Here is a 27,799-nt window from a genome sequence, read left to right on the forward strand (position 1 = left end):
CCGTCACAAATTATACACCACAGAAGACACAGCACTAAAAACACATAATGAAATACTTTCACATTGCTTTTATAGCCTGAGGAAATTTTCATAATCAAAATAAATTTAAAAAAAAAAAGAAAATAAATTGAAGGTATTCATATAAAAATCTCTTCAAACCAGATATTTTGATTGCGGTAATTAGTAAACCAGAAAAGGAAGAAAACTCTGTGACCCTGCTGCCTTTCACCACAGACCACCAAGTGTCCCTGGAAGGTTTCTGTAACTTGATGATCTGCCCCAAAGCACACAAGAGGCCACTGAGCTGGGTGAGACGAGTTACCATTGATTATTGCAGTGGTAATTACTGCAGCACCAGAGGCATCAAAGGCTAAGGCAAAACTGCAGAAGTTGTGCCCACATGACGCTGGCTACTAGCAGGGATCAGCAGGGGAATTCAGCATGTCCTAAAACTATTTGGTTACCAGCTCAGTGCCCTTCTTCCCCCACTACTCCTCCCCAGTGTGCAGCACAGACACCTCCTCGGACCATGTCCTGTGTGGAGACAGGATCACCAAGTGACAGACGTGGCCTGTCCCACCCTACTGAGAAACTCTTCGTAACCCAGAGCACTCTGCTCAATGCCACTTGCCTAACCCATGTCACAAGAAATACTTCTGTAATGAATGGGGCTGTGAAGGAGGCTCTGAGGGAATTTGTTGTTTCATGCAGCACTTCCTTTATGTTTACCTTGCAAACAGAGGCAAATTGTTTCTTTTTCTACTGAGTAGAGAAGCTGCTAATATAAAAAACAAATCTGAATCTCCTACTGAGATTTTTTTTTTTTTTTTTTTTTAACAGGAGCATCCTGTGAACCAAGACAAACATGTGAGGCTTGGTTTGTGACCAGAAAAAACACATATTCTAAACATCAGTGGACTGCAAGCAATCCTAACTTTTGCTACTGGTCTCAAAGTATTTACACAGAACTTCAGCTTGATTCTATCATATTTTTTACTTAGAATAAGAGACTAAAACTGACCAACACAAACCTCCCAATTAGATGACCCACTGTAAAATATGCAAAGTCACAACCCAAGCAGCAAAACCGCCTCTGCAAGAGAAATTCAAAGCACTTTTTATAGTCCCTTCTCTCACGTGTGGCTGCACATTTGTGATTTTAAGTGGAAGAATTTTCCAGAGTGGAATGACTACAGAAAAATCCATGTATCCTGAAGGATTTGGAAATAAAAAGAATATGGATTTTTCTTGGGAATTAGTTTATTAGGAAAAACCCTCAAACACATAAGTTTTCCTGGTAGAACTTTAAACCTATGCAATCTGCCTTTTACACAAAGATTGATACTTTGTTCAGCAAAGCATCTGCACACAAACACCGCCTTAGTGGCTTCACCTCAGAAGGACCATGTGAAACCAGCATTCTTGATTCCCCGTCAAAAAAAATTCCTATTTTTTTTATTTAACATGCTAAATTAGCTCATCTGCAGCCCTGTGGCACAGTCAGGACAAGGACAAGTTTTGTTTTAGAGCAAGCAGCATTGTCCAAGCATGCAGCAATGGTCTTCCTCACATGAATCTTATTTGTTGTGCAGCTGTTCAGATTTTCCTTACTGGTTTACTAACTAGTTACATCCAGTAAGAAGTCCTTCAAATTTTATTGCACAGATACCACATGTAATAATATGCTTATTGTTCTCTTTATTTATACAAGGAATATGGAATTGGAAATTACAGGAAAGCATCTGTACCTATCCATGTGATAATCACTGCTGGCTATATTATGGCATTGCTGATGTCCCACAGTAGGAGCACCAATAAAGGTGTGCTGTGCCTTTTCTCCAGGGTATTTGATGCAAACCATCTTAAAATCCAAATGGAAACCATCCATAAACATCCAGTTGGAAGCACCAAAGCAGCAGAAAACACCCCTTCTAAGTGATGAATTTAAAGTACCCCTTTAAGTGATGAATTTGACGTTCTCAACCATATCTCATTACTAAACTGACTGTAGCAGAAAGTATATTGGCCTACGAGACTGCACAGCACCTTACACATTTTTTGTAATAATTCTGTTATAAATTGTAATGAACTATCATAGCTTAGCATTTTTTCCAGTCTAAAATATGTATGACCAACCAATCTAAAATATATATGAACAAAGGACTAAGTACAAATATGGTGATAGTAATGGGTGTACTACACTCTCTGGAACAGTCTAATGTATCCAGCTGCTGGACAAGAGCATGCTGAACTGCCACAGCAAAACAAAACACTATTAAGGCCTGCTTCAGATGAAGAGCTGGAGATCATATCATAATGAGACCATTTCTACAAGTACAAAGTAATTTAGTTTAGTGATTTCACAGGGGATTCACAGCTAAAACAATTGATGGAGAGATTCTCTGCTCTCCCAAGCCCTGCAGTGTGAGGTTTGTCCTTGGTTCCTGTGCAGTGTGAAGGGTGAATGGCAAGCCCTCTCCACCTTGGAGTGTCCATGTTGCAGAGAATATTGTAAGGGAAGTTCAGCTGAATTTCACAGAAAAGCTGCAATACAGTCACATCATTTTCTCCTAGTTAATGTGAAAAATAATTTTCAGCACATCTATTTCAAATGAAAGCACTTTAAAAGAAGGTTTTGTTCAGTGTTATAAACTTAAATAATGGGAGTCATCAGGTGACATACAATCAGCTTTATGTTTACATAACTCATTGTCATCACAGCCCGCCCCTTGACTTTCTGAACTGGACTTGCTCTAGTAACAGTAATGGACCAACTCTGCCAGGACACTGGGTTTTAGAACACTGTCTATAAACTGAAGATTCTGCAGTTTTATTATAAAAATATTGATCTATGCATTAATAATTTATGTATAAATTAAATTGTTATGTTTACACATAGTATGATTCAAAAACCTGCTATATTTAAAACCAAATCCTCAATCCCAAAAGTTCTTTGTTTTTTGTTTTTTGTTTTTATCCCAGAGGGAATTTTTAAAAATGTTCCACTAGAAAGGTGCTGTGCTCAAGAATATGCTACTAGCAATTATTTAAGTACAGCACTGACTTTCTGAAGGGGAGGGTAAAAGGAAAAAAGGAAACCCATACCTATCACCTGAAAATTTTTATTTGCTATTTTTTTCAGTTTTGAAGGTGTTTCCTACTGCAAGTGCTCCAGCCCTGTTTCTCTGTTGAAAGACACACACTGAACACAGCAAGGCCATCCCACTAGAGTGCCAATACCTGGATACCACCTACAACATTAAGCCAGGCAATACCAAAACCCATTGGAGCACAGCATCACTAACCTAGAAGTCAAAGGCCCATCCAGGATAAGAGTCCTCCCTCCCCAGCTTGGAGTTCCTCTTGCTGTCTACCAGAACCTGACCCCAAAGGATCGCTGTAGTGTAACTCCTGTCATTTGGAGGATGAAAAAGGGACTGCCCTGAAGGAACACACAACAGTGCCACCTTGCAGAAGTAACTCCTCTACCACGCTCCTGATCCTGGCAAAAGGCAGCTGCTGAAGGACAAAGCTGCAGTAAAACCAAAACTCACCAGCAAATAATTTCTTTTCAAAAAGCTTCCTTTTCAAAAGCTTGTTTTCCCCACTTACCCCAATGCTTCAATATGCATTAGGGCCAGTGAAATGATGCCAAGAGGGACAGTATGCCCCATTCAAACAAAGCTGTTTTAGAGGTAGCATTCTCCAACATAAACTTTGTACAACATTCTTCTACAAAATAAGCCATTTGCCAGCAATAACCTATATATTGATGTGGTATTAAGAGAAACTTGGAGGGTTCAGCTGGGAGACAAACTGTCAACCAACCACTAATTAGTTTTTATGACGTAACTCATAGCTCAGTAATTTCCCAGAATTTAATCACGGGGCACCCAGAAAGATCAATTAAAGAACAGGCTCAGAATTTGTTAGAGCCCTGTCTGAGACAGGGGAAGGCAATGACCTCAGCAGCTTTGCCACAGAATTTTATGAATTAACAAAGAAAGGATTTAAAAGGTAAGTTTAACTAATCTTGTGTTTCCTTGCAGACCCATTCATTGTTTTTACAAAGGACTGAGTTTTTTAAATGAAGTAAAAATTGAAGGATTGCATGTTGTAGCTAGTGTTTATTTTACAGCTTCATTTACATGAGACCATTCTATGTGTGACTTAAATTACTCCACTATTTTTTGCTGTATCTTCTTTTATATCTCCCTCAATAAAAAGGGAAAAAAAATCAGAGTAGGTATAAATTTCTTTAGATTATTGAATAAGAATTATATTACATTATCAGAATGGATAGCAGAGAATTCCTCTTCAGAAACACTCTTCTCCCCCCCCCCAAAAAAAAACAACAAATCCCTTATTAAAACTCTCTGACCAATATTTAATAAAAAGAAAAATGAAATTTTTGGCCTCAAAATTCTATTATTTCCTTTGTCCTTTCACTCATTTCAAGGTTTTTTATTCCCCCAGCCTAACACAATGGAATCTATTTTATTGCCACTTCTTGCTTTCTACCAGCAATCTTTTTTCATAAACTGAATGAAAATAGCAATAAAATGCCAAAAGCTGTTTTCTCAGTTCTTAAATGGTTTTGCTTATCAAACTTACGGAATCTGATTTTTTTTTCACTTGTTAATTTTGTTCTTCTGTGCAAATATATAGAATATATACACGAGAAGTACTGCACAGCTAGGATGAAAACTTCATTCCCTGTCTTTCTGCATTTTGTTCTGCTAAAAGCTCTTCCTCACTGAGATATTTCAGAAGAGGCGATTTAACTTATTTTTTGGCCAAGTTATCTGAAGCAAGATTATACTGAAATGGTCTAAAAAAGGTGAGTATTTCTGAAGATCTACGAACACTCTTATTTAAATAATATTTGAAATAATCATAAAAAAACCCACTAAATATAGCACACTGGTTTTTCTTACAGTGACAAACAGCACCAAACTGAGTCATCCATGCTAGCTATGAAAACAAAATAATAAAGGAAGTTTTGTGAGTTTACATTTTCTCTTAAAAAAAGGAACATTCAAAGTTGGTCTTTTTCACATGAATTTTTTAACTTCTTCAAAGCAAAAATATTCTATTTAATAAACATTGTATTTGTACTGACTGTGGTGATGATGACAGCAATGATGACAATGATGAACATTTCATGAGCAACAATGGAAAGCCAGGACATTGGAGACTGGATTGGGAAGAACTGTATGTCCATGAAGCTGCTGCTACTGTTTCACAAGATTCACAAGTCTGTTGTATGACACTGTCACACAACTCAAGAAAACCTTGAGCAGCTCGAGATTCTCAAACTCCTTTGGATGAAGGCAATGACCATGGGGATGCTAGAAGAGAATCAAGTACTGTAACAGCTCTGTTTTGCAAGAATAATCAAAAATTTAGGGAGAGGGGTTTGAAGAAGAGTAGGGATAACTAAAAGGTGCTGTTAGCCAAGAGCACTTGGGATACAGGAGAACCAGATTCAGGTCTCTGCTCTGAATTAGAACAGGATGTTAACAAATCTGCTGGTGGGGAGGAACATGTGTTTTAAAGTTCCTTGCTTCATCCGGAGGCAGAACAGAAACATTTGAGTAATGAGAAACTGCACACCTAGCTCTGCATCTGCACCAACAGCTTCATTTTCAGGAGTTCACAGCTCCCTCTAAATCACATTAAGACCAGGGCTTAAATGCTAATTAGGGAGCATGTGCATATTAATTTTCTGCTTCCCTCTCTCCGAGAGTAATGGGAATGCTTTTAAATGCCTTTTGTTTGGTTTCTTATGAGCTTACTTGGTTTCTTAATATATTACAGGGCACTTCCTGCACTGCTTACAGAAGCAAATTTCCCACTGCTAGTGGGAGTTTTCCCTAAGTAAGATCAGCAGACTTGGTCCCAGGGGAGTGAGCTGATCTTCAGGCTTAGCTACCCCAAAAATCTAGCAGAAAGCAAACCAGATATCATTCTTCTTTAGAATTTGTTACTATATTGTACCCTTCTCCAAGGATCATCGTCCAAGACAAACAACTAGGAAACATTTTGCTGCAATAATCCTTTCAATTAAGACTCCCATTACAGTGAAACAGCTGCTCACTAGAATACATCTTTGTAATAGAACTATTTATTTTCCAGAAAACATTTCTTTAGTTAAGACAGATGCAATAAACCAGATCCACGGAAGCTGCAAAAATCAAAGCAGTGAGCAAAATATGACCAGCTAAATATCCTTGAACTGAAAAAGGGGTGCTTTCTATGAAGGCACAATTTATTCTTCTGTCTTGAAAAAAAAAAGCCCACTCAATTTAAAGTACGTGTGGTGCCTCACTCTCAACATAATGTCAGTGAGCTGCAACTGAAATAGCAGGATAAGCCCTCACACGTACATCATTAGAAAAAAAAAAAGATAACACTCCAAAAACTTTTGTCCTCTGTCTGATCAGTGATGTTTGTGTGGGTCTTTAAAAGCCCTTTGAAATGTCCACATCATAAATATTTGATGGACAACGTCTTGCTTACTGTCATTTAGGTGCTGCTCTTGGCATGGAAAGACAAATGAATCAGCATCTTGTTCCTGCCTCCTGCTCCACACATACATGGTTTCCCCCTCTTCCCAGCCCTGAGCAGCCTGCTGAACACTATTTATTTATTTTATGAAAAAGTCCAACTCACATTACTGTCATTCAAATATAAACAGTAGTGATAAAAGCTGTTATCATGAAAAATGTAATCCAAGTTTTGTGAGAGCTTGCAAATAAGCAGTTTTTTCTTGCTGACAATTCAGTCTTTGCAACTCCAGACAGCTTGCCCATGTTTCAGACAATGGAGATGACAGGAGGAGGGGACATTCTTCTTCCACCTACCAGTTGCCAATGATTCAAAAACATTTTTGTCAGTTGTGCCTTGTCGGTGACCAATGCTGCAAAAACCAGGGAAGCACCTTCCAGTGAGATGATGGATGCCTGTGCCCTAGAGGCACTAGGAACCAGGATTATTTCTACAGTTGGACTTGATGATCTCAAATGTTTGTTCAAAACTAAATTATTCCATGCTAACAGCAGCTCCATATTCCTGTCTTCAGGAATGAGTTCCAAATCCAGCATCTTCTCTTTGCCCATAAAGGCGTGACAAGTCGTCAGGCTGAGAGGAGTACCACATCTACACAAACTACATAGACATTTCTCTAGCTCTGCTTGAAGATGCCAGGGCCTGTATCACTACAGCACCAAATGATTTCTCAGAACTACAAATGGTGAAAACTGATGAAACTGAAATCAGAAATACAACTGGTGAACAGTCAAGACTGTGCTACATAATTCTCCTTTAACTCTTAAATCCTTGGGAAAAAAAGCAATCCACAAACAGTGTCTATGTGTCACACCCTCCCAGTTTCTTGTTCAGCCACTTAGCAAGGGTAGTTCTGTGCTCATGAAAGGAGCAAAGCAGCTGGAGCACAGATCAGTCTACTAGGTGACAACAAAAAAGACCTGATAAATCACACAACTAAGAAATAGAAATGAAGGTAGATGACTTCAAAAGAAGGAAAGAAAAACACAAGGCTGCAATATTCTTATAGTGGAGATTGTCTCTGAGGCTCAGTATTATGTCATACAGTGCTGATCTGCAATGAATTAACACCAATCTAGATTTCTACTTGAGGCTTCCCAGATTCCTGGGGATGCAGGCTCTGGATTCAAATCCATTACAGACACAGGAGCATCCATAGGCTTAGCTATGAAATCTGATAGAAGAGGCCTAATATCTACCAATTATTGTGCTTTAAAGGCAGAATTATTTTCTGTCATAATAAGATCCTGTCAAAAGTATACACTTTTCCATGTGTAAGGATGAAATTCAGAGTAAAAGAAAATAAAATCCATGCTTAGTACTTGACTTGAGGAGGCAATCTCTTGCTGACAAGAACCCATTTGAAATAAGGTCAAATGAGAAGGGAAAACACAGAAGAAAAATAAATTACATATAAATTTTAAAGAAATAGTATCTACCTCTGTGGACAAATTTCTGGTTCTACCAGACAGTAATTCATAGCAAAAAGCTGGTGCCAAGACACTGCAATGAGAAGTCAAGTTAATGCCATCACCTGCCTTGCTGTCTAGTACAGTCAAAGGCTCATTTCTTAATGCTTCTTCAGACATCATCTGGTGTTGTGGATTCAGGATGTGACTCACTGTAGTGTGATTGCCTTCAAACAAGTCAGTAGAAGTGGAGTGAATGGGAACAGCTGCACTGCTTTTGAAAAACTGCACTGATTTTATTGGAATTCCTCACACCTACAGGTCAGCCGTGATAATAAAAAAACATACCTAATATTTTACTGGCTTTTTGTACCCTTTCTGTATGAAAGCATGATAAAACTTGGTTGTTTAACATACAGGAGTATGAGAGATGAGAATAGGGAGGCCCAAAATGTGTTTTATATTCTTCTTACTCTTTCATTTTCCAAGCCCAAGCATACTCCTCCTCTAAGACAATATACAGTTCTTCTGACTTGAACTCTTGAAAATTCTGACAATTCTGATGACCACAGTAATGCTCCAAATCTCCCAACATTGTACATCTCTTTAACCAAGCCACCAGACAGCTTCAAGCCAGAAACAGTTAATTCAGCCTAATAACAAATAACCCTTCCCAAAATACTCAAAACATGGACAGAAAACCTTGACAAACCATCTGACTCTTACCATCTATATACAGGTTTTCTGGAGACATCCAGCAAGTGATTTTGGTATGTGAGTTTAGGGGCATCAGTTGGGTTATTCTACTTCCCATCACCACAGGATAAATCCTGGTTCATAAAAGGAACATATTCCACTTTGAAGTTTTATGAGTCTTTAGGGTCACTCAGTTCATTAGAAGCCTAAAAACTAGAAAACTACCTCTGGTCCACCATGCATACACAGTTTCTAGATGGTGTGCCAGCATCCCCACCTAACCCAAAAAGTCCTCCTTCTCCTCAAATCTAAATTCAAGAGGACAATTTCCCTTTGCAGACTGAAAAAAGTAAAAAATATATCTTAAGATATTTATGAGATATGTTGTTTCTTTCTTACTTGTGTAGATTAGCATCAACTTCTTGGGATTAAATCTGAATTGACCTTACCAAAGCATTATCTAGGTTGCTTAGCACAGCCCCATTTTAGAACAGACATTTTCATTTAATCTCTTTTTTTTCCAGTAGCCTCAAGATATTTATTAATTCTCCACTTATGAATATATTCCAAAATTTGAAAAAGTACAAGTTCACAGGAGTTCGTATCACAGGAGTTCACATGCAAGAGCATTTCCCCCTATTTTCTGTATTTGAGCTAATATTTTCATTCTTCAATTTAAGGTATCACACTCAGGTTTAGGAGGGAGATTATGCAGTCTTTAAAACTTTAACATTTAAACTCCTTGGGTCTTACTTCTTCCTCACTTACAGTAGTTTTTCTTTTTCCAACCTCTTCCCCAGGCGGTGCTTTAGCCTTTGTGTTTAATAGCATTGGCCTGATTAAAAACTGAAGTGCACTGTCCTGTCTAAAATTTGGGGCATACCCATATGACATTTAATTCCTACTTTATCCGTACTGTGAGCCATGCTTTTAATTATTTTATATTCATATAGATAAACACATTTTTATTCTTTGTTTCAGTTTGCTTGGAAGAGTTTAACTCAGCTTGATTTCTGGAAAATTCTATTTCATCTGACAACTTCTGACCTCTAAGATTATTCCCCTTTTACTCATTCCTTTCAAACTCTGTTTATTCTTAATGTTGTTTGTGGGAGTTGTTAGTCAGAAACTTAGGTCTGGACTTCACCTCTAAAAGCCACCTGTGCTTGAGATGGGAGTTCTAGAAAGATTGTTGCATTTTTTACTAGAAAATGTCACCACATCGAAATGCTTGAGCTCTTCAGTCATTATCTAGTTTCCCTAAACTTATGTTGCACTTCAGGTTAAGAAAACCTTCAAGATTATTTTCTGTTAATTTTGGATCATAAGAATAGTGATGACTAACTCTCTCTGACGTCTGTAGTCTCTCCAAACCCAATTTTAAAATAACACTGACTCTTCACAAGTCAGTAATTGTTTAAAAAGTTGTTTGCACTAGGGAAATATTTGGCTGTATGGTTATTAGGATCATTCATCCTCTAATTTATAGTTGACCATAACAATTGCATGTTGATTTTCTCCTCCAGTATTATCTGAATCCAGCCAAGATTTTATCAATATCCTACCTTCTTCCTGAAATGTAATTTTGACTTTTAAATGACTCTATTGTAGATGCAGATTCAAAAATATCCCCGCAATTTCTCTCCAGTCTGCTTACTGATTGACAGAGCTAAAAAGATGCAGCAGTGTAAACATTTTTGATTCCCTTTTAACTCTGTATCACACAACTTTCAACAGAGCTCAATCAAGAAGTCTCAGAATCATCACAATGAAACTTTGCTGTCTCAAGGGCTGGTCCATTCCCGCTGTGGGGAAAACAGGGCAGGAGAATGTTCCTGGCTTGGATGGAAGGTCATTCACCCTGCTCTGTGTAATGCACATAAAATTACCAAATTTTACCAATGAACCAAAAAAATGAAAAAAAAAAAAAAAAGGTCCTTAAAACCAAAAAATAGAAGCATAACACTTCTCTAATCATTTGCATACAAAACACACTAAAAAGAGAAAAGGCAGTTTAAGTCAGAGAAAGTCATGCTTCAGGAAAAAGAGGGGAGAACAAATTCTTGAAGTTTGGATGCCCTAGCAAACCCAGGACCACCCTCTTTGCATCAAAATCTGTGGCCTGACTAATCAGAATTAGGATTACAGGACTACATGACGCACATTCAATTATATTCTACATTTTAAGATGCTGGTATTTTTACATGATTTTTTAAAATGCATTTTCATCATTTCATTATTTAACTCAATTTAAAAACATGATATAAGGTCATTCTGAATTTAAAATCCTTTCACAACCACAGCAAGCCTATGCCAGATCCCAAATTTTAGAATGTGAACACATTACGGAAAGTGCTTTTGTCACTGCTCAACTTCACAGCTGGATCCTAAACCACATTTTCTATGCTTGTCTCCCTCAAACTCATGGCAGAAATTTCTACTTACACTTTAGTGGTATTGGATAGCAGGACTGCTAGCTCACGGCAAGCCCCTAATCTACCATGCTGTTTCTAGATTGCATTCCCATTTCTGCACTCTTTCACCTTCCAAATACCACAATAATAAAAGTTTTGTTTAGTATATCCTTGCTGGAAAGGAATAAAATTGACTAATTTTAAAAAAGAAGAACAGAAAGAACATCTTGCAACGTAAACTTCAGAAGCTGTATAAAGTAAAATTGATATTATTAGGTGTTACCTGTAGCTTAATACAGCGGGGGTAAAAAAAGCAACATTTTTAAACTTATTGCCAAAAATCAAAATCCCTTATCTGCATTTCTAAATTACTTCTCTGTATAAAATATTTTAATTTACCTATACTTTGGGGTAAAAAGGAAGCTTGGCTTTGCCACTAGTTCTTTAGTCATGGCTAGAGTTAAATTAAACAATGCTAACCACACTATGACATGTTCAGTTTGAAGCTGACTATCAGCAGGGCAGGGGATAGGCTTGGGATCGACTTGAAACATTAAAATAACTAAAGAGGTCACTTCCAGATCATCCAAAACTGACTTTTTTCTTTCTCTAAAACAAATGTTATTTAATACGTCAGGAGAAATATTGCTTTAAAATAAATTAAATAATACAAAATCTAATGCAGCTATAAAAGTGCTCATTTCTACAATGGAAACAGTTCGCGACAGTGTCAGCCTTCCTCAAGCTGGCTTTTTCTTGTATAATTTAGGATTTCCACCACTACCCAAAAGCCCCACACCAGTCCAATTCAAAACATCTTATTTCAATAGCCTCTGAAGAATTTTTTCCCTCTTTGGAAAGATTCAAATGTAGAGAAGGGAAATGAGTCTTGGCAAAGACTCATGTCATCAACAACCACACAAAAGAAAGTCCATATCAAATAGTTAATTGCAAGTTAAAAAAAATTCTAGCTATTTTCTCCTCCTGACTTCTGTATTCCTGCCCCAGCTCTAATGGCTTTGCTTTGCTTACAAGTCTTCAATCAACAAACTGCTGAATTTCTGCCATACCTGGATCCAAAAAATCCAAATTTCCAGCACTCATATAAAACATGATAATGAAAATGGGTGACACACTGTCTAATCAACCACTTACTGGGAATCCCTTCTTACAATCTAGTCTGCAAAAGCCAAAAAGTGAAACAGCTCAGGCACTGGAGTGTCCATTCTGAGAGCGGAATATCCCATTTGGGAACAGCATTACAAGGCAGTGAGAAAGCCACAAGTATTTGTTATCACCCACAACTTAAGACAGATAGAAGATTCTTGTACCCCACACTGCCAGTCCAACACTTCTTGTGAGTTCACTCAGCTGAAGGGGACTCTAATTCATCTCCTAAGAAAATAGTGAAGAAGCACACAGTACAAATAACAAATGTTCATTAGCTCTTAAGATGCAAGAGCATTTCTGAAGGTGGTTAATGTAAAGGTATCACTTCATTTTCACTCTCACAGTGCTAAAATTTCCATGAACAAGTACTTATTGGATTTGGCCTGCTGATTATAAATAACACACTCCACTCTTCTCTCCCAAGAGAATACCTTATAATGTTGGGAGTGGAGAAACCTAGCTGAGATGCAGTGTTTTAAGTCAAAGAATGTTTATGTAGCAGCCTGGCATGTGCCGAAGAACATGTGCCCAATCCAGTAGAAATCCCATTTCTTATTGCTGAACAGCATTTTCTAACTGATAAAAATATCTTCACACTGATGCTTTGGGCTAGTACAAAGAAACTCAGTGGTTTCAAAGACATTCCAAAGAGCTCTCCCATCTAATTTAATCAGCATTTCTATCACTGCCCAAAGTACTTTCTAATGATAACTTAAAGATAAGAGGCAAGAAATAATTTTCCAAGAAACAAACAAATCATCTTTGTTGTTATGCAGGTGAAATGCAGGTGAAACTCTCCTCAAAATCACATAAACTTAAATCTAATTTGACTGAAGAGTATTGTAAATCAACCAAAGAATAGGTCAAAATTCAAGTTGCACTTCCCTTAAAGTTAATGTGAAACTCAAAGAACAAATGCAGGTGAGTGTAAAAAGACTGCTAGTAAAACAGGTGCATCGTAGAATTCCCGAGTGCACACTGGGGCATTGCTGTCATACAAAACTCAAAATAATGTTTGTAAAAATTTTTTTCCCATATTCACTTGGATCAATTCTCTGCTGAAAAGCCTTAAGATATATTTGGTGATCCAAATTTTTTACTGCCATCCTTCTGCATCTTACAATTCTGTGCAGATTATTGCAAAACACAAACCCTTTAATATCTGCAAAACAACTGTTCCATTTCATTACGGTTTCAGCCACACTCAGAATAATTCCCAATTAACATTTTTTTGGATTATATTTCATCATTTTATCAATCTACACATTTTTAAAATATCATTTTTACTGATCTGAGTGCTGTGCCAAGTTAATTTTTACAACAGAGATACAAGTTTTGTTATCCTGAGCAGGGTATTAATTCAGAAGCAAACCCATTCTTTTTGCCATTAACATAAGCAGACTGAGTCCTTAATATTAACATAGTCCATGTGTGAAACTAACTGATTCCCTCCCTCATTTTTTTTATTTACATGACTGCCTACAGAGTCTTATTAATCAAAAAATATGAAATTAAATAAAGTAAAATAAAACCTATCTAAATATAAACTCACATCTCTTACTGGGAAAAAATAAGCCACATAAACCAGATATTTTGTACAGTTACTGAGCCACTGGCCCAAGACAGGACCAATCTATGTTGTCATGTTTTATTATTCCTATAAAAACATTATGTACAAGCCTTTATTAAGGATGAAGACACAACTGCAGTAGATATTAGACACAAAAGAAAAAAAAATATGAACAATGTCACAATCACTTAGAAACCAGGCTGTTGCACAATTTACTGTGTATTTGTCATTGCCAGAGAAATAGGTAACAAATCAGTTCCTGATTTTAGAGATAATTCATATAGAAAAATTACTGCTGAAATTACAGCTTCACCACACATGCAAAGAGGTAAATGTCTCGAAAACTATACCCCTTAGCCACCCTTGAAAAGTTGGTCAAGTTTTAAGTTACTCCTGTAGACAAGATGTTATTTGCAATGAATGCTTTTTACACAGTTATCTCTGCCTATGTTCCATAGGCTAGCTTTAAGATGCTGACGGGTAAAATACCAACTTATTTTTCAGTACGGGAGACAAACCCTTCAATTAGAATTGAAACTAATCCATGGAACATAGGCAGAGAATCAGACAATGATTTATATCTTCATGCTTAAGGATTAAGATTACTTTATCTTAGTAATTAATCTTTTTAAGAAGATTAAAATTTTTAGGGGGAAGAAGGAAAAAAAATTACTCATTAATCTTTAAACACCATCTGAACTATTTGAGTATAATAGTTTTTCTCCAGTGTTTCTAACCTTTTAAGTTTCTGTCAAAATATAAATTAATCTAGATGTCATGACATCATCCATTTCAGATTAATTTCTAATTCTTTACATTGTAAAACCCTTTGGCTTGGTGGAGAGAAGCTTCATAAATTCAGTAACTGTAAAGTGCAAGAGATAGAAATGCTGGTCAGAGATTTTGATGAGGAGCTGAGTGTGTCAGGAGATTATGAGGAAAGAAAAGATAAGTGGAAAACTAGAAAGTTCAAAAGAATAAAAAGAATTTAATCAAAAGAAACAATTTCAGGAAAAAAAATACTATCTGAGTAACAGAAGTATTAGGGGAAAAATACAAATACATAAACATATATTTGGGTTATTTTTTGGGGTTCTTTTCAGTAAAGTTTATTTGTTTCTTGACTCTGATTTACTGGTGGTTTCACTGGTTTTAGCTAAAACTTTTCCTTTTCCTTTTCTGTCTTCTGGACACAAGAAAAAAACCCAAAAACAACCCTGAAAACTTTCTAGAAAGATACACCTACACACATACACAATTTAGAAATGTGACAGGGACAGTGGGCAAAATGGGTACACTCAGAAATACAAAATTTATATAAGGAATTAATTCTGACAAACACATCGTAGCATGACATTCAGGTGAAGTGCAATGCAATGGGATACACAATGCAGAGAAACTATCCAAAGTCCCAAGAAAGCATTTTCCTCTGAGGAGAGATTTCTAGCATCAGTGATGCAAACTAGATGACTCTATTAAGTCACACAGGAATTAGTCCTACTCAAATAGACTTTTTTATACTCTAAAAGAGGAGAATTTATATGTCTCTCCACTGTCACTCTTGGCGTCTAGAAAATGGCTCTGTTTATCCTGTCAATCACTTCTCTGGGCACACACAGAAGGGGCAGCAAAAGTAAAACACACAAAACCAATAGGGTAATTGCATATTTTCTTAGCAGCTGCAACCAAATTCCCAATGAGTGTTTCCCTCTCAATTCATACTTTTAGCATCTCTAAGAGAAACTAACTCACAGCTGGACACAGATGTTCCAGGCTTACACTGTCCCTGTAATAGTCCCCTATAAAAATGACTGACAGCCTCACACCATGAGTGGGATTTCCCACTTTTTATGCTTGTTTAAGTTATTTTTCAGGCCTGCTTTTCCTGGTTCCACTGGCTATGGACACAGACAACATAAACTGAGCCCACATGATTGGTATGGATCCCCACCAAAAGACAGGAACACCTGTCCTACAAAGACGGGCTTGAAGAGCTGGAATTGTTCTGCTTGGAGAAGAGAGGGCTCCACGGAGAACTCATTGCAGCTTTTCAATACTTTAAGAAGGCATATAAAAAAGAGGGCTAGGGACTTTTCAAGCAGGCAAATAGTTACAGGACAACAGGCAATGGTTTTAAACTGAAAGAGGGCAGGTTTGGATGAGATATTAGGAAGAAATTCTTTACTCAGAAGGTAGTGAAACACTGAAACAGGGTGTCCAGAGAAGTTGTGGATATCCCATTCCTGGAAGTGTTCAAGGCCAGGTTTGATGGGGCCCTGAGCAAGACTATAAGGAAGCCCTTTCCTCCCCCATTAACAGGGGACTGTAAATACCCTTTTCAGCAGCATTACATTCTTGCTGTAGACAAGGCACACCTCTGTATGTGACATAAATGCTTGAATGCCTGATGCAGTTGTCATCTCCAACAGCAATCCCTTCGAGTTATTTTTGCTAAGGCAGAGGTATAATGCCAGGATGACAGCTGTTTAAATAAGTACTTAAAATACCATTGAATGAAAAATTTGACAACAAATTTAATTCTCATAATTAATTACCAATTCACACCTGGAGCACAATCTATGATAGGATGGCTTTGGGAGGGTTCTTGAAACTCATTTTTCATCCCGACCAGTCAGTATTCCAGAGGTAATAAAGCCATAAAAAGGAATGCCCAGTAGTGCTATCAGACAGCCCCCATGCAATTTGGGGCAAGCATGGTTGGAAGTCCTTGAGCACCAAAGCCAGAATATTGTGAAACTATAGCATCAGGGAATGTACAGTATGTATTAGAACTCAGATCACTTAATGAGAGGGGAAACTCTCAGAACTTCACCTTCTACTACACCAAAGTTTTTACATGTACACTGTGCACCACAGACTCTGAAGAATGAAGCAATGAACTTCTCACCTTGCATCGTTGCTTTTGTGGGTTCTGAAAACAGAGGAATGAGCAGGAGGTAGATGAGGTAGACAAAGGAGAGCCCATTGTAACGGAAAGCACAGGCTGCAACGAGAGAAAAGAAAAACAACATATTGTTTAATTGGCCTGATAAAATCAAATTCAATGTCGCAAAGCATTTCCCACTGGAGTTTATGATTTACCCTGTTTCAACCACTTATTTAAACAATTTTTTTTCAGGTATTCAAGTTTATACTTATATAAATCTTAGAATCAAAGATTAGGTCAGGTTGGAAGGAATCAAAGTGGGTCATCTGGTCCAAGCTTCCTGCTCAAGTAGGGTCATCCCAGAGCACACTGCACAGGATTGCATCAAGATAGTTCTTGAGTATCCCCAGTGAGGGAGACTAGTATCAACAGTCTTCTCAGCTATGTCCAAAACCAAATTGTTTTATTTATTGAATACAAATACATCTTTAGCCTTGCCAGAAACATGTATTTCAAAAGAAAAGAAGTTTCTCCAGACACCGCTTCCTGAAATTTCTTGGAAGCAATAGTGCAAATGAGTTAATAAGTTGTGCATTAATTGGTCCTCATCCTCACCACATCTGTCCACTTTAATTATAAAACAAAACTGCAAAATCTCTCTATTAGTAAATCCAAAGTTACAACTTTTATTTCCCAATCTAGCCAATGTTTTGAGTAACTAAATTGATTTCCTTAACAGCCTTGAAAGAAAACTCTGGACATACAGCCCACATCTGCAGTTTGGCCAAGAAGCATGTGAAATGCATGGGTGCCTAGCAAGAAGGACGAATGAGAAGCACCTATTCTCTATTTCTGAACTGATATGATTCTACCATAAACCTTAAAAAAAATCAAGGACTACAAAATCCACCAAAGCTTGATAGAGGGTTTTTCTGAGTGAAATCCAGAATCCTTAAGAGCAGCTTCTCATTTTCCTGTAAGAATTGCTTTTGTCACTTACTAAACTTTCTTTTTGCCACAGCCTTTAAAGGCCAACTGAAGACTTACACCTACATTGCAACTATTAAAAACCTGCAAGATAAGAGTATGTAGGACCTATCCCATGGGGAATTCTGCAAGCAATTATCAGAGCTCTAAAGTCAATGTACCTGAGAAGAAGGAGGTAGCTCTGCTATTATGCACCCACTCTCGGGGTCCTCCACAGAGGAGCACAGGATGTACAGTGGCCATTAGTGGCCTTCTTGGAAATAATGGCAAAGAGACCACTCCTGATATCAGGACAAATCCATAAATTAACTTTTTGGGTTTTTGTTTTTTTTTAAAGTTTAATTTTGAGGTGGGAACAAGTTCTGTGGCATTCATAGGAAAAGGTACAATAGTGGTTTAAGGCCGTTCTACAGCCTGAAGGCTTTTCTATTTCAATGGGAGGGACCGATGTGCTCAGTCATTCTGGTAGCAGAATAACAACATTAGAAGGTAATACTACTATCCAGTTATTTTTGGGATTGTGTCAACCAGATTTTAATTGTGTTAAACAGCTTACTTATTTTCAGTGCAATATTACGCTCATTTTCTTCTTTCTTGAGGCCTGAGCTTGCTGCACTTCTTGTAGAGCACTTAGCACTCAGTTTCCCAGTACCAAGACAGAAAACAGCAATTGCCTACTTTAAATGTCTTCCTTCATCAGCTGGAAGTCACTAAATGTCTTGCTAATAAGTCTGTGTCAAATATTTAGAACCTCTATTTATATCAAAGCCTTCTCCAGCAAACTTGGCTAGATACTGCCTGGAAAACCTGTATTTATTTAAGCAGTTGCAAGAGATCTAGAAATACATTTCTCAGAATTATGAATCAAACCCCTCAAAACCTAGGTGCAACATTCTTACTATTCCCTACTGCAACTATTCCAATATTTTTATTTTGTATTTATCTCCACTCATCTAGTATATGTATCTGGAGAGATGAGTGCCTTATCAAGCTAAGGCACAAGAGTAAATGACTGAAAATAATTTGAGCAAGATAAAAGATAGGAAACAGTTGCACTGCTTTCACATATTGGCACTGTTCTGCATCATTATTTTGTCAAACATACATATTCCTCAGTTCTGACACTCAAAACTATCTAGAAAAAGTTGCAGAGCATAAAATCAGCTTCAGTTTGTCACTGATGCAACAACAAAGAACCCAAAAAAGAAAATGAACCCATACTCTACACTCCCTCTGGTATCCACAAAGATCTCCTTCTGCTAAAGGAGCTGCACACAGATGTCCAAAACAATGGAAAGTCCCATTTAAGATCAATGGAATTCCATCAACAGAAAAAGCACCTATAAAGATGAGTTTCTTGGCAAACCAGATGGTATAGAAATTTCTGGGTATTTTGGATACAGTGGTCAGTTTGCTGTAGCAAAATTAATGTAATTTTAGCATTTTATGCTTGTTACTGCTTCTCAAAATTGTCTAATCGATTTGCAAAATTAATTTCCGATGACTTTTTCTTGAACTATATTTACCTCAAAATTTACTGCTTTCTATTCCTAGAGCTGTGTACTCAAAAGCCTTTTTTTTTCCCCTCTACTGCTGCATAAACAGGACTGGTAACAGAGATTACACTTCCATTCAAACCTTCCCTTGTGTACCTTACAGTAACCCTTCAGTTTCTTAGCTTTAAAAGGATGAGCTTGTCTACAGCAAACACTGAACAAAACGCCTTAAACTGGAAAAAAAAAACATACATGCAAAGTCCATACACACTTTCTATCTCCAGACTTCTTTTTAAACCACATCTCACCATGTTTTCTAACAGCCTCTATTAACCAAACTTCAGAAATGTAATTTTCACCTCTGAAATTCTGCTGCTGTTCACAGCCTTATAACAGCAATCATACACCATTATTAAAATTGGGAAAAGACATAAAAAGCAGAGCTAACAATACACAGAATTGGAAGCAAACTTGCTTTTCTTTTATATCAACTGAAGTATTTTAAAGCACCTTCCCTTTGACAGGAAGAAAAGAGCGCTTCATAACATGTAGGACTGACTTCTCCATCCATACGTGACTATTTTAAACATTGCAGTTTTAATGTATAGAGAATAAAAGGTGTTGTACAAACCTTTAATAATTTTTATTATCTTTCACAGCAGTGGACAGATTGATTTCCAGCTAAAAAACATAATTAATTCTTAAGATAGGTATGTACAGCATGTACCATACAAAATTAAAAAGGAATCTCCAAAGGAAAAAAAACCAGCAAATCCTATATCACATGATAACCTTGTCCTTCTAGAATTTATTTTTCATTGTTTTATGCTAGCCAGAGTAGAAGGCCTTTGAATAAATTTAATATCTCTTCATAGACACATCAGGTTTCTGCATGTAGAATTCTAACAGCTGTTACATATTATTATTTCATATTTTTACCAACAGTTTTTTTTCTTCCATTTAAAGAGAATAATTTGCATAGAACTGGTGGTTTATCTGTTATATAAAAACATACTAGAGAGCAAAGTGAGGGACAATAAAGAAGTTCACAATAAGCCTGAACTTGGAAAGAAGAGATAAAGAACAGCCTCATAAATGATGTGTTTAGTTTTATTCCACAAAAAAATTTAAGAGTACGTAATTCAGAAGTGGAAACTACATGTTCAAAAAAAAACAGCCTTCAAGAGTGCAGTCATAGCACCAAAGGGCTACTGACTCCTCATTTACAAACTAGAATTCTGTCAAAAGCCACAACAACAGAAAACAAGGAGGAAGGTGAAAACAGGATTAGCCAACCACTTACTATTTCTGAATTTACTTGAGTAAAAAAAAGCACTGTAATTAATGTTAATAGACTAATGCATTGCTTGTTATGCCCTTTTCTGTTCAATAAATACATAAAAACATCTCTTCCACATATTTCACATGGTTTTACTGCAGGTTTGAGAATATAATATATCCTTCTTAATGTTATCCTATGCAGACTCTTATGTGCTTTAGCATGAGAAGAAATTAATTCAGCCAACTACACTGAAGTAATGTGTCTTCTACCTTCAGCAGGATATTGCATGGTGTTTGCATCCTGTTCTAACAACTTTACAGCTGCAAGATTATTAAGAAAGCTGTGCAATGATATTCTTTAAAAATGGTACCTTTAGACTAAAATTTTGTCTAACTTTTGTGCTTATTTTTCCAGTAACACAAGAAAATATATATTCAGTGAAAATATTAATTGGAAAAAGTGCTGCTGAAAAAAATATCTAACCCTGAGCAGGCAACAGTTGTTGGCTAAAAGACAGAGGTGATGCTGTTCACTCATTCTTATACCCAGCTGACCTGAAATAAGAGACCAAAACACAGAAGGGAAAAGGAACCAGCAGCTGAATGACCTTTGAAACTTCTCAGTCTCCAGGAGGCCAAGTGTCCAACTCTCAAAGCTAGGACAACTCAGCACCAGATTCCTGCCTGAAATGCTGTAATTCTTCTTAGATATCACATGGTTAATATCTGTTATATCCTCATTCTTCTGAAAAAAATCCCCAATTACCACGAAGTTCAGACGAGTAAAACAGACTACAGATGACAGCCTTTGCTACTAGGTATAACACTGGTACACACCCCAGATGAAAAGCTTCTGGTGCAAAGCTCAGCCTAAGAAGCCAAATGCTGAAGCAAATCTATCTCCACCTCCAAACCAAGGTGTTCTACATGACAATCCATGAATGTGTGTCACGAGTGGTCAACTCCTTCAGGAAGATACACAGTTAAGATTCCTCTTATCAGGAAGGCACTGTCCTGATGTCACAATGATTTAGGCCTTTCCACTTGTGCTGCTCTCCAGTAAGGCACTTATCAGCCAGTTCCCACATTCTTTGGAATATTCTAAATTGGGGAAGTTTGGGAGGCTTTTGGTTGGTTGGTCAGGGTTTTTCAACCCAAATCATCCTACTGGACATCAAGAGCTGCTCAACCAAGGCAAGTGGGTCCAGTATCAGGCCATATGGAAACAGCCTTCTGCCAGAAACTGAAACATTATAATTTATGGTTTGCACATCTTCACTGCCTATTATAGCAAAACTGTACAAAAGCTGCAGAGAAAACCACCAAAAACCTGAATGGAGCCCTACACTGCTCCTTGATGGACTATATGATCTATACAAGAGCTTGGTAAAGTAAGTAAACAATAAAAGGTAAGGCGGTTTAAATTCTACAGAACGAGAACTACTGGAAATAAATTATTTTTTTCAAGGAAAAAGAGTTTAAAGAAAATCAAAACAAACCAACAACAACAACAAGAAACCACCTCCATTAACCAGCCAGATAAGTACTTCCAAGAATGTGATACAAAGAGGAGAGGTCAAAACTGGTGAGAAATTTCTGGTTTATTTGCATTCTTCATATAGCCCTTATGTATAAAGCTCTTTAATTCCTGGTAACACTCACTCTTGGTATCAACCAGCAAATGTGAGAAGAAATGGAGCAAGAATTTTTTCTCCTTTTCTTAAAGATTCATGCATGCAGCATTATTTAAGCAAAAGTCACACACATGTGCAGTAGCAGTATAGTAAAATAGCAGCAAACTGCCTTCCAGTATTTCCTTACAGTTCCTGATGTCTCTGCCTCCAGAGGCAGGGGTGTCCTTGAGAAGAAAACCCACCTAACCTCACATTGAAACAAAGACCCAGAAGGCTGTACATGGCTTGCTCTGTTGCCTATGAGCACTGTTTTACAAACTAACGCAGTAAAAAGTGAAGCTCATTCACTGTCGGCAGGATAGAATGACCAAGTATTAAACACCTACAGAGCTGAATCTCCCACAAAGATGATCAACCAGCTGCATAAATTTATGAGTCAATGACTACTAAGGTACAAAGTGGGAGGCAACCACACATCCCCTGTTCAACTCAGAGTCACAAGTGCAAATCTTGTTTCTGAGGATTTCTCACTTTTACCTGACGTAGCTGTTACTAACTAAAAATGCAGTAGTAATAAAAAAACCAAGAAGATTAAAAATTAAGTTCACTTGATCAGAAATATGCATTACCATTTCAGAAAAATAAAGGCTACTTTTACAAATTGCTATTTTTCATATTTTCTAACAGTTCATATTTCAAATTTTTGTTTCAGAAATTCCAATTTTTTCAGATTTTTTCCTCCAAGACTCTTTAAAATAACAATAAAAAACCCTGCACATATTGCAAAATTAGTTTATGCTGCAAACAACCTATTTTAAAAAATAAAACTGTGATAGTGACTGAAAATGCTCCTCTTCAAAAATTATACCTTCTCAGAATGACGTGTATCTGATAGGCATAGTGCCCAGGGAATTAACTCCTGGCATAGTTTTGGTCTCACTTCTGAGTAATTGCACTTAAAATAACACCTGTGACAGATGAGATTAGAATGATACACTGCTATGCAAGACAGTTAAGTGAAAAGCATGCAATTTTACCATCCCTTTAGAGCAAAATAATGGTCACAGCCTCTGGTGTGCAGTGCAGAACTGTGCCTGCTCAGGACAAGTTCCCTCCTGCATCCTCCCTCCACATCCAACAGCCCAGCTGATAACACCGTGCTAACACACACCACTCCCCACCCTGCTCCTGAGCCAGCATTTCAACACAGGGCTGCACTGTGTGCTATGCCCAGAGACAAAAAATTTCTCTTTTGGAAGAAAAAAAAAACAAACACCCAAAAAAAGCCAAAAAAAACCCAACCAAACAAAAAAAAAACAAACAAACAAAAGCATGAACACTTTGATAAACAGATAAATAGGATGCTTTTGGTTCATGTCAACACTTCTACAATCACATTTTTTCACCTGTCAGGAGGGAGAACTGCTAGACAGTGAGCAGTGTTGTAAGGGCTTGGTGATTTTTTTTTTTTCCCCTTTGATTTTTCTTACCTTTCCTCTATTTCTCCAAGCAGCAGTTTTAGTAAGCTCTCTCTGCATCAGAAACCATCTGGAACAGATTTTAACTTTGTGCCAAATATTGCTTGGGAATCATTCAGAGGGAGGAGAAGACAAAACACCTTGTTCACCACTTTCTTTCAGTGCTTATGAACAGGAGCTGTGTTGCCCAGCTGTATTTGACAGCAAGAAAATGAACAAAAGATCTGAAGTATAACCATACCACAATCATCATCTTACTTAGAATAAAATATTTTAAAGCCATATCCACTTTCACGAGCAAATCTGTCTCAATACAATTTACTGCCATGGCTAAGTATACAAATATTTCCAAATCAAAAAATATGATGGACACCATCATCGGTATTTTTTCCCATTAGAAAGATAAGCTTAACATTGTAGCTCATTTCAATTTCAGTGCCAACTGAAACAAAATTTATTTATTGATCTGGGAAGCGAAAGAAGATGTCTTCTTATTCCTCCACTGAGGTCGCTGCCCACAGAAGGGACACTGTCTGCATTCTCACCCTTACTTCAGCAACAGCTCTTCTGTCTCCAAGCTCCTCTCTCTAGGAAAGTAACTGGGAGCTAAAGAAATCACTCTGCTCCTCACTCATTTTCATGGGATGAGAAAAGCATGTTCCCATTACCCCAGACATCTGGAGACAGTAGTCTGGTTCTGCTGTTGCATAACCCTGTCAGGACTCAGACTAAAAATAACAGCAAACTCAGAACACAGATGACAATCAAATGTCACACAGTGCTACTGCTAAACACAACATCAAGCAGGGGCAGATGTGGAGAGAGCTGGGCGACAGAGAGACCTCCATGAGCAGAAAGGGACTGAGACCTTCATTTACAGCTGCTAAGAAGCTACAGACACCGGGAACAGCTATCCAGTCAGATGTTTCCAGCAACCTGAAGTGTGAATTTCAGCATATATAACCATTCCCCCACCACCATTCACACTCATTGTCTTTTAAAATACATAAGGCAATTGACAGACTGATAAGATGCAGAAAGAAGTAAGTAATTTTTTTTCACCATCTGTTGCTTACCCTGATATCAGTTCTAAAAAACGCTAAGTCAGAAGAAGGACGTGCTAAAAAACTAACCCAGATATATACCTCCGAGGAATATAAACGATTAAACATCAGAGAGGCGTTAACACTGAAAAATATGAGTGTCATTAGTGAAGTTACAAATATGAATGCAGAGTTTGAAACTCTGCCATTATTTATTCCAGTAGAGGAAAGGATACATAAACTTCCTTTCTTGGTCCATCACTGAATAAAAAAGACCCAGAGGATTGCAACTGCAAGCTATAAATCTGATGAAGGTGCATTTTAGACAGCGCTACAAAGGCACAGTGTTTACCAAAGGAAACAGAATTTTTAAAAATAGGTAGCTCCAGGATATCATCAAGTGCAAAAAGGAGATACAAGCTTCTTGCAATGTCCCTATTCCAAGCTGATGTTGTGTCTATAAAATAATAAATCCCTTTTTGTTTGAAGAACTGTGTATTTCTCTCTCCTTACAAATACATGAGGTAACTTTCATTGAAAGGAGGTTTTGACCTACTACAGGAATCTACTTAGGAATGCCATGAATTGTCTTGCAAACCGTTTTGCATAACTCGGAATCAGGAAAGGAACCTGAAGAACTAAAAGAGTCACAGAACCCATGGATACATTAGAAAGTTGCTTATAATCTGCAAATCTAATCTGATCATTAAGATTGCCTTTTCTGGAGAAGGAGTACTTAAACTTCTCTGACTCCAAATGAAATTTCACATGCACATGACCACAGACTCTGCAAGAGAGTTCTGCTGGCACAGATGCATTTTAGTGCAGGTTTCAAATGCAACACTTATCTAACATTGAATGAAAAACATCATTCAGATGAACATCATTCAGACAGAACTGTGGTCTTGTCCAGTTTTCACACAGCAAAGTAATAGTTATTTTATTGTAATTACTCCATATAGAAATTTAAGATAAAAAATAAATCTTAATTGTGCATTTACTTCAAGTAGTAACATTCCCCGGAAAGCACAGGGCACGTCTGCGTCTGCTTCTGCACATTCAAGAAACTTTCCCTACACTCAAGGAGCTGCAATCTATGGCACTCCCTTCAGGCTGCCAAATCTCTTGTACATGTGGGAGGCCTTCTTCCATGTATCGATTTTCTTTTGTACAGCATCTGTAGCAATGTTTTCTTCCCCGGGAGTATGTTTTGAAGAAACTCCCCCAGACTTTTGATAAGCTCTCAGCCAAATTTTAAGAGCAAGACTGGAAATTCAAAATGATTTAATACCTCTTTCATGTTTATAAAACAAACCATTGTGTCCTTGTCCAAGAATATTTGAATGTGGGAAGTTAAGAAGAAGTTTAACTTGAAGCAAACTTCCCACGCAGTTAGTAATTCTAATCTGTTTATATCTAGGCTCAATATAAAGTCTTACTACGTATTCCTTTGGAGTCAAGCCACTGTCCTGAAGACACCAAATAGTATTATGCAGCATCCTACCAGAATAAAAAATAAAACAGTCATCCCACCAAGGAAATCAGGGTCCAGGGCTCACCACTATAGAACTTCTGGGGCTCTCAACTTAGCCAGTTGCAAAGTAAAGGATTTTTTTGTTCCAGGGGAAGACAGAGAACAAAAACGTGTCATCATTAGGCATGTTTTGAACACAAGGAGATGGGTACAGTAAATTGAAGGGTCTCAACATGAATCTTCATTCAAAAAACACAATATTGTACTTATCTCATTTAAGGAAAACCAAACTAAAACAAAAAACCTAAAAAAACAACCAAAAAACCAAACAAACAAACAGCAAAAACAAACAGCAAAAACAAACAAACAAAAACTCAGCTTCTTTTTGATTGAGCAAGATCTCAAATTTGGAGAAATGAGTCCACTGAGAATCTCAGATCTGTTCTTGAGAAACAGCCAAAGTATACATCCTGGAGGATTAAAACTTAGTGAAGAGCACATTAAATTTGATTTAAACATATCCCAAAAATTTAAGAAATATATAAACACCAAGCTGTCTTTCAAGTTAAAAAAAAATAAAAATTGTTTTTCTTTACAATCTCTACAGGGCAGGCAATGATCCCTTACAGACAAGAGCTCTACATACAGTGATGATAACAGCAGTAAAGGCTTACATAATCTCTGTGATTTTATTTATGAGCACTTCCATTAGTAGAAATTTTTATCTGGTTAATAAAGTATATTTGTCAGTCAACTGACAAAAAAATTTATACCATCTGAGAACACAAACATGGATTTCAAAGTGGTCTTTATGAGCAAACTGACCAGAATTAGTCTTGGATGAAGTTTATAGCTTCAGAAAAGTGCCAGATTAAGTAGAATGCTGGGGTTTGTTCAAACACAATGATTCTCTTCATTAACAGTTAGACCAATGTGTAACAGCCAGTCAGTGTGTCAGGGGTACTCTTATTTGTCATGCTTGAAAATAACTAACTTCATCCCTTGCCACATGGTCTTAAGTGATGGAAGTGGGAAGATAAATCTGCAGAAAGAAAAACAGCAGCTACGAACAAGCTTGAGAGATACCTAACTCAGTAATGATGCTCTGTTATTATGATATTGGAAAGTTCATTTACCACAGAGGCAAGAGAAAGCTTTCCTAAAAGTAGGAGCAATAACAATAATAATTATAAAAAGGATTTACGGAAATAAATTAGTTGTGGTTTGTTTAGTTATTTTTTTTTAAACCAAAGGAAAATGAAAACTATTTTTCAGTTTGAAATCAGGGGAGAATGATGCTGGAAATGTGAACTTTTTCCTGTTTTATCCATTCATATAAGATTCCCTTCTCTCTCATAATTAGCTATCCACTTCTAAAAGCACTTCAATGCATCATTATAGTTAATTTTGAATATTCGCTGCTCCCACATAATTTTCTTGCTCTTTGTCACTAAACAATTTTGAGAACTAATTTTTTTAATCTAAAACTTCCAAGTTATTCCATTATAGCTACCAGAAAATATACTCTTTATAAACAAACACACAATTGTCAAGGCTGCCTTCTCAGCTCTTCGATCAGAATAAATGCATATTAACAGCAAAACTCCCATCATCGTCTTAATTGGTAGCATAAATAAATTAGGAGCCTGTTACCAACATATGCTAAAGTAAGCTGGAGTTAAGTGTGAAT

At 37.1% G+C, this 27,799-nt stretch overlaps 1 protein-coding gene across 1 annotated transcript in view; it reads right to left on the minus strand.

The window, feature by feature from the left end:
* PIEZO2 (piezo type mechanosensitive ion channel component 2) overlaps positions 1–27,799 on the minus strand; it is a 287,945-nt gene that overhangs the window by 218,032 nt on the left and 42,114 nt on the right. The window contains exon 2 of the mRNA XM_088061177.1: positions 16,738–16,833. Within this exon, the coding sequence (XP_087917303.1) occupies positions 16,738–16,833 (96 nt within the window). The remainder of the gene's footprint in view (positions 1–16,737; positions 16,834–27,799) is intronic.

This window comes from Pseudopodoces humilis, chromosome 1 (genome assembly GCF_049639895.1).
Source record: "Pseudopodoces humilis isolate 2021_Gansu_Grassland_sample_001 chromosome 1, ASM4963989v1, whole genome shotgun sequence".
NCBI lineage: Eukaryota > Metazoa > Chordata > Aves > Passeriformes > Paridae > Pseudopodoces > Pseudopodoces humilis.